Below are 12,620 nucleotides of genomic sequence, written 5' to 3'. Positions count from 1 at the left end.
AGCATTGTGCAGAGGGAACCTTGAGAAGTTGGCCATGGCTGAATATTGCCTAGAAAACGGACATAAAATACAATTTGAAAAGATAAGAGTTTTGGGTCATGTGTCATCATACTGAAATACTGTTATAAAGGAGGTGCCTAAAATTAGAATAAACAACAACAGTTTTAACAGAGACCAGGGGTTCATTCTTAGTAGGGCATGGGGGCATACTCTGGATATCAAGCAAAAGCAAAGACGGATGCTTGATTGTTGTGAGGAGGCAGGAGCAACCGTTGCTATATCTCCCATGGGGAGATGCTTGATCAGAAATAATAAGACATTGTTAAACAAGAACAGTTGTTTATTATGACCACAGCAGAGGGATTTAATAACAAAAGAATTCTTCTCAACAAAAAATAATACAACTTCTCAGACACTTAACAGGCATATGCCTGGAACACACTGTTAATATATGAAGTCAGACATGAAGACCATGCCATTGATAATCCCTAATGATGGACCATTGATAATCCCTAATGATGGAGGCTGATTGTTTGGCATAGTTGGCTGACATGTACATCTCAGGAAATTTGTAGATCCCACTCCTGTGGCTTCTGACCAGTCTCTGCCTCATGGGCTGCTAAGAGCTGGTGCATGAATTGACTCAGAGCACCAGTGGAGTGAACTACCGATGTGTGTTGACTAGCGCTGCCCTATTTACCTGGGACGTGGAGGAATTCATGTCAATCTAGGAAATAGGACCCTGGCACAGAGGATCTCTGGTGGTACTTGTCCTGCTGTTTGTCATCCATGTTGTGATCGGCACAGTCCGGGGAGGCAACACCTTGTACATATGTAAACCAATGATGCTTCAGTGTCTCAGGGGTTGCTGATCCATTTATGTGAACAGCGGGTACATGGCATCCCTCCCCCGAAAGAGGATCAAATAGACAGTAGTAGATGTAAACCCATGACACTTCAGTGTCTGAGGGGTTAAGACAAAGGGGCCACCAGAGATGGTGCCTGGGTAATGGCATCCTGCAGTGGTACAGATGAACCTAGAACAAGGAAATGCCCTGAGTCTGTGTCAGTTTCCAACAGTAGTTCCCACAGGTAGATTTGGTTCAGATGTTTGCGATGGCACGAACTATCTGGGAGCTGTAGGTCAACAGTTGCCTGTCACAGCAATTGCAACACTACCACCAGAGTCCATTGGCAGCCTTGTTGGGAGAAGGTCAGGACCCAGACATCATCACAGATGGAAAAGTGATGCAGACAACCTCGTGATGCTGGCTCCTTGGCTGCCATGGATGGAGCAGGGAGAGAACAGATTGCTGCAGCCTTCAGTTGAGTCATTAGCTGGACTGGTCACCTCCTGTTGGTAGGAGGCCAAAAAGGTGGAGAGTGCATCATCCAAAGGGAGACGCTGGTGAAGCTTTGATAGCTGATCCTTAAATGTTCGAACAAGCCACTCCACCAGACCATTTGACACTGGGTGGAAAGGCACTGTGTGGACGAGAGCAATTCCACTGGATGTGCAGAAAGAAGTGATCTCTGTGGATGTAAACTGAGGCCTATTGTCGATGACAATTGTTTCTGGCACACTGTCAATCTCAAAGATGCAGTTCAAGGCTTGACTCACATGCTGAAATGATGTAGAAGACATCCAGGAGATTTATGGAAAACCAGATCCAGCATCAACCGCAGTGAACCACAGCTGGCCGAGAAGAGGGCCTGCAAAGTCATGACCATAGGGTCGATATCTGCGACCACGGAAAATGGCAACTTAGTGGGGCTGCTTGCTTCCTTTTGCAAGATATACTGGTATCCGCCAAGCCAGCAATGTTATGTCTATCCATTTACAATATACATGTTGCTGTGACAGGTGTTTTGTCAGTATGATGCCCCAATAACATTGGTGAAGCAGGTGTTGAACCTGGCATTGAAGAGAAGATGGGATGATCACTCGAGGGAGGCCATTTCCACCCTGAAGCAACAAGACACCATTGAGGGCAGAGAATTCGTGCCAGCAAAACCAATAACCTTGAATGTCTGGGTTAACCATCTGCCGTTGGTCCAATGACCATCCCCAACAATCTAGAAGGAGAAGTTTGCAAAGACCTGGGTCTTCCGCAGAACGCTGGACCATGGGCTTAGCATTGATAGGTAGTAAGGTGAGAGCTGCTTAATCTTCAGTATCTAAGTGGCCACAGAGTTCTGGATTGGAATCAAAGGAGGAGTCTGGACCCACCAGCCACCATGAAAGTAGGTTAGCATTGGCATGATGAGTCAGAGAATGGTACTGAATGTCATAGGAATGACTGGCAAGAAACAGAGCTCATCATTGAAGGCTGGTTTTGTGGGAGTGTTGGCATCAGCGTGAAGTAGTGCCAGCAGTTGTTTGTGGTCGATCAGTAGGGTAGAGTGATGAGCATAGATATACTTGTAGAATTTTTTTAAAGCCTAGGCAATGGCCGGGGCTTCATTTTCTATTTGTCCATAGTTGCACCGGCCCAAAATCAACATTTTAGAATGAAGGTGACTGGTCATTCCACCCCGTCAACTATATGCGAGCGGACAACTCATACACCGTAACTGGGTGCATTTGCCATGATGAACACAAGAAGTTACAGATCGTAAGCTATCAGACAGGAGGGCTGAAGCAATGCCCCCTTAAGGACCTGGAAAGTGTGGTTGAAAGTCATGTCCCAATTCCATGTCACATTCCTGCATAAGAGATTGTGCAGCAGAGCAGCAGTAGTTGCAGTATGGGGAATGAACTTATGATGGCTAATTCAGTTGGCCCAATACTGATTGAAGTGGTGATATTCATCAGTGGTGGTAAATCCTGCATAGACTGAACATATTGCAGCTTACCCAAATTCCTGAGACACTGAGGATATGTCCCAGATATTCTGCTTGAGGAATGAAACGCCTGCACTTCTCCAAGTTACAGTGAAGATTTGCAGTGTGGAGGACAAAGAAAAGAGCGTATAGGTTATCAGACAGGCCGTGTGCAAACCTTCCCGCAATGATGATGTCACCTAGGTAGTTGACTATGCCCAGCATTTCCCATGTAAGATGTTCCGAACATCACTGAGGCACTTGCAAGGACTATTGACTATTGGAAACAGCCATCAAGATCATCTTGCAAACATTGCAGCTCCACCTGTAACTTATCCCTCAGAGCAAATGGAGTGTTCTGAGCCTTGAAAAAGTGGGGCATGGCAGTTTGGAGGAGGGAGATGTGTGCTTAAAATCCCATGACACTCATAGTAGAAGGCTCAAACACTGAATGATACTTCTCATGAAGATCTCAGTACCTGGCTGGATGCTATTGGTCAAATTGTGCACTTCCAGTCCCAAAACGGTAAAGAGATCAAGTCACCCCTGGAGTATCAACGACAAGGAGGCATCCTTTACAGGTTATGGTCCCACGCTGAAAGAGGGCCGTGAGCTGTCCTGTAACTGCCACTATGTCATTGCTCTAACTGCAGAAGCACTGGAAGAATGGTTGTTGTGGAGGAAAGCCCAACCATGAGCAGGTGTTCCACATGATGATCGAGGATGGGGTGCATAGACAGGAGGAGGATCATGTACAAAAGCTGATGCATGGATGGTCTACTCAAATGCTTGAATGAGCTGGAGACAAGCATCCAGTGGGGTGTCTTTCAGTGTCAGTAACTCCGTTCAAAGCCCCTTATCGGAGTTGTGTACCAGGATCGTGTCCCAAATGAGTGATGAGGCATAAGACTGTTTACAGACTTCATCCTAACACTGAAACTGGCATTCCCGAGAAAGACCTCGGAGCGTCGTGACCCATTCCCTGTAGGACTGATCCTGTTGCTTACAGCAGCTGGAAAATTTGTGCCGCACCACAGCAATGTGTACCTGCGAGTTATAATATTCTTGGAAGCAGAATTTTAGTTCCTCATATGATAAAGCATGTGGTTCTGATTCAGGTTTCAATAGCTGCAGAAGGCAGTAAACCTCTGGTCCAACATAGGAAAGGAGAAACGCCCTACGATGAGTGTCACCTGAGGTACCATATGCCAGAATATGTTGTACAAGATGTGTCATGTAGTTTACCCAAGGTAACTTTATTGTCAAAAAGGTGTACTGCAAAAGCCTTTAACTGTGAGGTCCGGCTAAGAAGGGTGTTGGGAGCCATCAGCAGCTGCTGTTGTAAAGCTTGCCACTGTGCTGACCAACCCTTGCAAAACCTGCTGCAAGTCCCACAGAAAGAACATTTGTTGTGTCATGTCAAGGAGTTTGGATACTGGCTGTTCGTTCATAGAGGAAGAAGGAAAAGAAACAAAATATCAGGTGACATGGGAGAATAAGGAACAGAAAAATAACACACACACCCAATCATCTGGGTCCAAATACCTCGTCACCCCTGCTGTCTCGCATGGGGAGACACTTGATAAGAAATAACAAGACCTAGGTAAACAAGAACTGGGGTTTATTATGACCAAAGTAGAGAGATTTAATAAAAAAAAGTATAACTCTTCTCAATCACCAACAGGCATATGACAGGAACACACAGTAAATAAACATAATGGGGCGTGAAGGCTATGCCACCGATAATCCCTAGTGATGGATGTTGAGCATTCAGCATATTTGGGCAACAGATATGTCTTGGGATATTGCTGGAAAGTGATAGGGTCCACTGCAGTGCCTTCTGACCAGGCTCTGATGGGTTGCTGAGAGCTGGTGCATGGAATTGGTCCAGGACTCTGGTGGAGTGAACTGTCAATGTGTTAGCTTGTGCCACCCTTCATAGCTGGGATGCAGAGGAAATCATGCTGATCCAGTTCCACACACATGACATGGTGGAGGAAACAGGTTCCTGGCACGGAGGGGCTCTGGTGGTGCTCATGGTGCCATCTGTTGTTCTTGTGATCGACCCAGTGCGGGGAGGCAACACCTTGTACATACGCAAATCCATGATGCTTCAGTGTCTGAATGGCTGGCGGCCCTGTTAGGCAAAATTTTTTTTGTAGGCACATGGCAACAGTTTCAAACATGGCACCACTTCCTCAGGCCACCTAAAATGACATGGTCCTATTGTGGGCTGGAACTGCCCCACTCACCTTCCACACATGCATCATTTCTGCTCTCTCTCAAAAGTTCCAGACATTGCTATTGCACTTATAAGTGGAACACTATGCCAGCTCTGGCACTCATTGATTTTAACTTGTAATGATGATGACTGAGACAGCTATCAAAAGCGTTTGTGTCTTATTCAAAGTGAGGTGGCTTGTAAACTGAGAGAAGATTTTATTGAAGCATTAAATACTCCAAGGATACACCAGGCAAAATTGGTTGTTGTAAAAAAATACATCCACATTGTGTGCAACATGATTGAAGGAAATAAATATGTGACTCAGACAGGGCCATGAGGCATTAGGCAATTATTGACTTTCAAAGATGCCTTTTCATGCATATTTTACTTTTCCTGATGGATTTCAAACAATTTGACTAAAGCACAAAAACTGGATTGTGTCAGTTGGTGTAATTCAACCAAGTTAATGCAAAACCCATATTGAAACATCATCATGGGAGATGAAATTAGGATATATTTGTATGGGCAGTACAGTAAGCACCAACCAACAGTTTGGGTATTCTAAGAGTATGAGAAACCAAACAGAATGGTCTATTTCAGAATTACTACAAAAACATTCATCACTTATTCCTTTGGTTGCGCTGGACATGTCAGGATCATGACCACTGCAGTAGAGAATCAAAGAACAGTTGATACTGAACACTGTGCAATTTGTGGGAGGCATATCATTGATGAAGTCAGGGAAAGTAACTTAAAATTTTCGTAATGCTTCAGCATAATGATGCCAGCTGTCACAGAGCACATAAAACAACTGATGATTTGAAGCATAAAAAAATTGAATTAAAGTATTTTTATCTGTGTTCATTTAATTTAGCACCCAAATAATTCTTCTTGCTCCTGTATGTTAAAGAAAGAATGTTTGGGCAATGATGTTTCATCCACAAAGCTGTTGAACCCTTCAGAAACAAGAGTTACTAATATCAGAATGGAAAAAATAGTTTCCCAAATTAGTTTGAACACATGAGAAAGATTAAAAATAATAAAGACAGTTATTTTGAGAAACAATGAATGATTTTTACCAAGAAAATTTGTTTCGGTGTTTTTGTAAAAACTTAAAAAGGGCATCCTCCTACTGTCAAATGTTAGAAAAAAAGTGTGTGTGTTGCGAGTACAACTGTGTGTGTGTGTGTGTGTGTGTGTGTGTGTGTGTGTGTGTGTGTGTGTGTGTTTGTGTGTGACTGAGTGAGTGAGATGGAGAAGGGGGGGGGGGTGTCTCTGTGAGGGAACTTTATCTATCTACAAGCATTGTTTTGCTAGCATGAGGCACCTAGATCTATATGTATACTTGGCAACCCATTGTGAAATGCATAGCAGAGGGTACATCCCAATGTGGGTTTAAGGCATTTCAAGGATTTCACTGACGAAATTTGAAAGGAATTGCTCACACACAGAAGATAATTTTTATGTAATATACATCTTATTTTAATTCATTGTTAGTATGCAAAAGAGTGAATCACATTGGTCCTGGTATGCAATGCAACACAGCTGACTCATTATTAATTGTTGTTCTGCGTCAGTGTGCCTTACCAGACTGTGTTGTTTACATGTGTGATTCTTTATCCATCCTAGCCTACATCCTGTCCGACTCCACTGATATGAACATATGGTGAGACGAGGGGAAATAGATGGAAATTTTATATATCTACCAGTCTCAGTTTCCCAGCAGGGGACACCTACATCGACATCTGTACTCAGTAAACCACTGTAAAATGCATAATAGAGGGTACATCAAATTGTACCAGCTATTAGGGCTTCTCACATTCCATTCCTGTATGGAGCACAAGAAGAATGATTATTTAAATGTCTCTGTGTGTGCTGTACTTAGTGTGATCTTCTCTTCAGGATCTCCATGGGAGCATCATGTACAGTGTTGTAATATATTCCTAGATTCATCATTTGAGTTGGTTTTAGAAACTTTCTAAGTAGGTTTTCATGGGGTGGTTTGCATCTATCTTCAAGCATCTGGCAGTTCAGTTCACTTAGTATCTTCATGTCACTCTCCCCCAGCTCAAACAACTCTTTGACCTTTTGTGCTGCCCATCTTTGTATCTATTCAATATCCCCTGTTAGTCTCATTTGGTGTGGTTCCCACACAGTTGAGCTATGTTCTAGGATGGATCACACAAATATTTCGTATACTGTCTCGTTTGTAGACTTAACTGCATTTTTCAAGTACCAGTGAACCACAATCTGCCACCACCTTTGCCTCTGACTGACACTATGTGGCCATTCCATTTCATATCTCTCAAAATTGTTATATACAAGTTTTGAATGAGTTGACCAATGCCAGCTGTGACTCATTGTTTTTGTAGTCAATGGATATTACATTTTTTTCATTTTGTGATCTGCATAAGTTTACAAACCTGAACATTGAAAGCTAGTTGCCAATTCTTACATCACTTTGAAATCTTATCAAAGACTGAATAAATATTTGTGCAACTTCTTTCAGACAGTACTTCAATTCAAATAACTGCATCATCTGCAAGAAATCTAAGGTTGCTATTTACATTTTGAGCAAGATCATTAATGTAAAACATAAACACCAAGATTTGCAACACACTTCCCTGCAGAACATTTACATCTACTTTTTTTAATGATTCTCCTACCAAAATATCCTCAATTCAGCCACAAATTTCACTTGATACTGTGTATAAACATACTTTTGATTATAAGCGTACATGTGTTACTGCACAGTGCCTTGATTTTGGAAGAGGTGATGAGGGGATAATGTACACTCCTGGAAATGGAAAAAAGAACACATTGACACCGGTGTGTCAGACCCACCATACTTGCTCCGGACACTGCGAGAGGGCTGTACAAGCAATGATCACACGCACGGCACAGCGGACACACCAGAAACCGCGGTGTTGGCCGTCGAATGGCGCTAGCTGCGCAGCATTTGTGCACCGCCGCCATCAGTGTCAGCCAGTTTGCCGTGGCATACGGAGCTCCATCGCAGTCTTTAACACTGGTAGCATGCCGCGACAGCGTGGACGTGAACCATATGTGCAGTTGACGGACTTTGAGCGAGGGCGTATAGTGGGCATGCGGGAGGCCGGGTGGACGTACCGCCGAATTGCTCAACACGTGGGGCGTGAGGTCTCCACAGTACATCGATGTTGTCGCCAGTGGTCGGCGGAAGGTGCACGTGCCCGTCGACCTGGGACCGGACCGCAGCGACGCACGGATGCACGCCAAGACCGTAGGATCCTACGCAGTGCCGTAGGGGACCGCACCGCCACTTCCCAGCAAATTAGGGACACTGTTGCTCCTGGGGTATCGGCGAGGACCATTCGCAACCGTCTCCATGAAGCTGGGCTACGGTCCCGCACACCGTTAGGCCGTCTTCCGCTCACGCCCCAACATCGTGCAGCCCGCCTCCAGTGGTGTCGCAACAGGCGTGAATGGAGGGACGAATGGAGACGTGTCGTCTTCAGCGATGAGAGTCGCTTCTGCCTTGGTGCCAATGATGGTCGTATGCATGTTTGGCGCCATGCAGGTGAGCGCCACAATCAGGACTGCATACAACCGAGGCACACAGGGCCAACACCCGGCATCATGGTGTGGGGAGCGATCTCCTACACTGGCCGTACACCACTGGTGATCGTCGAGGGGACACTGAATAGTGCACGGTACATCCAAACCGTCATCGAACCCATCGTTCTACTATTCCTAGACCGGCAAGGGAACTTGCTGTTCCAACAGGACAATGCACGTCCGCATGTATCCCGTGCCACCCAACGTGCTCTAGAAGGTGTAAGTCAACTACCCTGGCCAGCAAGATCTCCGGATCTGTCCCCCATTGAGCATGTTTGGGACTGGATGAAGCGTCGTCTCACGCGGTCTGCACGTCCAGCACGAACGCTGGTCCAACTGAGGCGCCAGGTGGAAATGGCATGGCAAGCCATTCCACAGGACTACATCCAGCATCTCTACGATTGTCTCCATGGGAGAATAGCAGCCTGCATCGCTGCGAAAGGTGGATATACACTGTACTAGTGCCGACATTGTGCATGCTCTGTTGCCTGTGTCTATGTGCCTGTGGTTCTGTCAGTGTGATCATGTGATGTATCTGACCCCAGGAATGTGTCAATAAAGTTTCCCCTTCCTGGGACAATGAATTCACGGTGTTCTTATTTCAATTTCCAGGAGTGTATTCAAAGGATGGTATGAATTTTGTGTAGTGAACCTTTAACCAGTATGTGTGACATTTCACATGATACAGGTACTGGACATGTGATTATTTGTAGAATGTTGTTGCAGTACTACATTTAGAAGTTGCAGGTATCGGGATTTTGCTCCTTATATCAAATCTGTGAGGGCTTTCTTCATCCAAATATTAATAATGATGCTTTCCCCACCCATATTTTATTCACCGATATGGCCTCTTTTAAGTATGCCACTCTAGTCACATTTGGAACAATGAGAAACACATGTATTTGCCTCTGTCCCTCCAGCAAAGGTCTTCTGTAAGCAGGTCGGTAATCATTTCACAAGTCCTTTATTTATGCCATCATTCTTAATTGGAGCAACTTACCATTAGTTTATGCATAGTACATTCATGGTGCTCTAAGGGACATCACTGCTTTCTGTTAAGTGCTTTCTATTAACTGCACTGATAGTACTTTCTTTTCTTTGCATCTGTGTCAAGATTGTAGTGTACATTGCTCCAATTGCCTCAGGGCTGACCTGATAGGCCAAATAAGTAATGCATTTCATGACATGAAACAGAATCCTTCCATGCTCCTGGGAGATGGACAGTCACTATTGTGAAAGTACCAAGCATATAATGAGGATCAGTCAGGCACTTAAACACCTGTTGATAATTTATTTGAACATGCCTTTAATTTTTGTGTAGCTGCTATCATTATCAGAAACTTACAGATGCCTGAAGTGCACGGTTGAGAAATTTGTCTATGTGAGGGAATAGTTACTAAAATGAAATGATCCTCTGTTTGTCAGTGAGATCCTAAAACACATGTATAGTAACTTAATGTTGAACTGTTGGACATCACTGATGTAGAACTTAAGGCAATTAAATGAAAATGAATTACTTTTATCCTATGCTTTTCAGACTTGAAAGGAAGTTCTGGACCAGACACGAAATACTTGATGGAACACAAAAACAAAATTGACACTGATTTGCTTTCTGAAAACAGAGATGAACTGAATGTGTATATTTATGAAGGTGGTGGAACAGCAGCTAGTTCTTTTTCATCTTTGTGTGCAGGTATGAAGAAGATATTGTAAATATTTCATAGTTAACAATAAATTTGAGAAACAGTGACACATTAATTAGATGAAGGGTTAAATTCTCAGCTTCTTCATTCACTGCATGTGCGTGCTGTTTTGTATAACTGTGTTAAATTACCCCTTTTTTTATTATTATACTAGATGAGTTCCCGACATTGCCTAGGTCAGATATCCATCCCCCACCCTCCTCTCTGTCCATCCGCTCCTCCCCCTTCTGTCCATTTGCTCCTCCCTCCTCTGTCCATCTCTGCCCCCCCCAACTCTCCTTCTCCTCCTATTTCCTTCCTCTTTTGAGATCTTCCTCCCTCCCCCCCCCACCCCCTTTTTGTCTGTGTATATCTCTTACTCCCCCACTTTCTGTTCATCTCCTCCTCTTCACTTTCTCTGTCCACCCCCACCCCCATCCAGTTCCTACTTCCTCATATCCATGTCCATGTCCTCCTTTCCCCTCTCTGTCTATCCATTTCCTCCTCCCCCTCCTTTCTCCACATTTTCACCCCCACTCCATAAGGAGATTGGTGGTTCTTACCCCCAGAGTATTTCTTTCTAGATAGTAAGTAATATGTGTGGTTAAAATTCACCCAACACATATGTGACATATATTTCACTTATATTTAATATATTTCACACATATTTGTACACATATTTAACTGGTATCTCTAGTAAATTTTACCCAGCAGTTTTGTTTTCAAGCAGCTCGATGCTCATGATGACGTATCTCCTGAACTAGGTGTTGTATAATGATAAAATTTTGTAGGTACATTCAGTGCTGTAAGTGGATAGTGTCTGCAAAATGTGTCACAAATATGGTTAAATGTCACACCTGATGTGGTGGTTTTATTGTATGAGCACCGAAATTTTTCCCTTTCATCATTTTATGGAAATTGTCAGTGCGAAAAAAGTTTCTTAAGGGTTTGAAATTATGTGTAAAGTTTGTTGCAAGCAAACCAACACCAGTGCAGTTGATATAGTTCTCTATGTGCCTGCAGCCAGTAAGATATGAACCTGTACTATGCTTCTGCCCAGTTCTTCAGATCTTAAGCAATCTCATTGTCTTATTATTTTAACATTTTTGGTGCTTAATATTCCTGTCATCTCAACAGTATTTCATTGGTCCATCTGAACACCATATTAAGGTGAGAATCTCTTTGGGTCCCTCATGAAATGGTATGGTGGTTGATAACGCATTGCATGACTGTACCAGTCCACATGCATTGGTTTTCTATAAACACTGTGTTCCAGAGTGTCCTTGTCCTTTCTGTAGAACCATATGTATAGAAAAGGAAGCTTTCTATCCCTTCTTCATACATCCATATTCTTACAGATCAAGGGATGCAGCTGTTACTATATCTTTATATAGTAAGGTTGGCACTATGTACTTATCATCATTCGACTTATAAAAATAGATAGGTTGTGTGCAGCATATTTACCACAAACCATTAATACAAACTGCAGTGGTGGAGCACTGTCCAACCAAGAGACTCATAATAATGTTAGATGAGACACACATGGTCATTATAAGTTTCCGTGTGGAGTCAAAGTTGGTGGACACAGACGGTCACTCCTGCATCTTGCTATTGGGTTGTCTCTTAAACAGGTCAATTAAAGTTAGACTGGCAGATATTATAAATAGAGTCAAGGGCTATCCTTTAAGTAAAATTTGTAACCCCGTCTTACCTGATATTAAAAAAGAATGGCCTCTGGCTCAGCCAGCAGAATATATTGATACCGGATACGTGAACAATGTCCAATTAATAATAAATGTTAAAGGAAGTATTATCTGCAGAGCTGCATGCAGCAAGATCTCAGGATAAATATTCTCAGAATCTGGAGCTTCACTCTTACCAGAAAGATGGCTGAAATTCTTTCTTGCTCCACAAAAGGAAGCTTAACGCCTTTGCTAAGATATTCAGTATGCAATTAATTTAATAGGTGATTGGGATTGGTGTTGTCTTTAGCAGTGATATCACCTGGCAAAGTGCCTGGAGGTGGTGCTCCACAGAATCCATCCTCTTAGTATTTCCAACATTTCTTCATAGATTTGAAGTTACTACAATCATCTGTCTTTTACCAAACAGCAGTTTCTATGGATCTCCACAGATCTTAGCCTTTAATTGAATATGTACTTAAAGTTATCACTCCACTTGTTTAAGATTAATCATTCATTGTTTGTACTCTCTCTTCAGTCAGTGGTAATTGTCTCAACCTTAGCTGATGTTTTCTTCCTTCCAGTATCATTGGTAAACATTCTATGCATTAC

At 43.2% G+C, this 12,620-nt stretch overlaps 1 protein-coding gene across 1 annotated transcript in view; it reads left to right on the top strand.

Moving 5' to 3' along the window:
• The window catches only part of LOC126195343 (putative neural-cadherin 2), a 105,592-nt gene that overhangs the window by 82,687 nt on the left and 10,285 nt on the right, over positions 1-12,620 (top strand). Inside the window, exon 8 of the mRNA XM_049933915.1 lies at positions 10,182-10,337. Coding sequence (XP_049789872.1) covers positions 10,182-10,337 — 156 coding nt within the window. The remainder of the gene's footprint in view (positions 1-10,181; positions 10,338-12,620) is intronic.

The sequence above is a fragment of the Schistocerca nitens genome, chromosome 7 (assembly GCF_023898315.1).
Source record: "Schistocerca nitens isolate TAMUIC-IGC-003100 chromosome 7, iqSchNite1.1, whole genome shotgun sequence".
In the NCBI taxonomy this organism is placed as follows: Eukaryota; Metazoa; Arthropoda; class Insecta; order Orthoptera; family Acrididae; genus Schistocerca; species Schistocerca nitens.
Note: the sequence above shows the minus strand (reverse complement) of the source record. Positions and strands in the feature narration are given on the sequence as shown.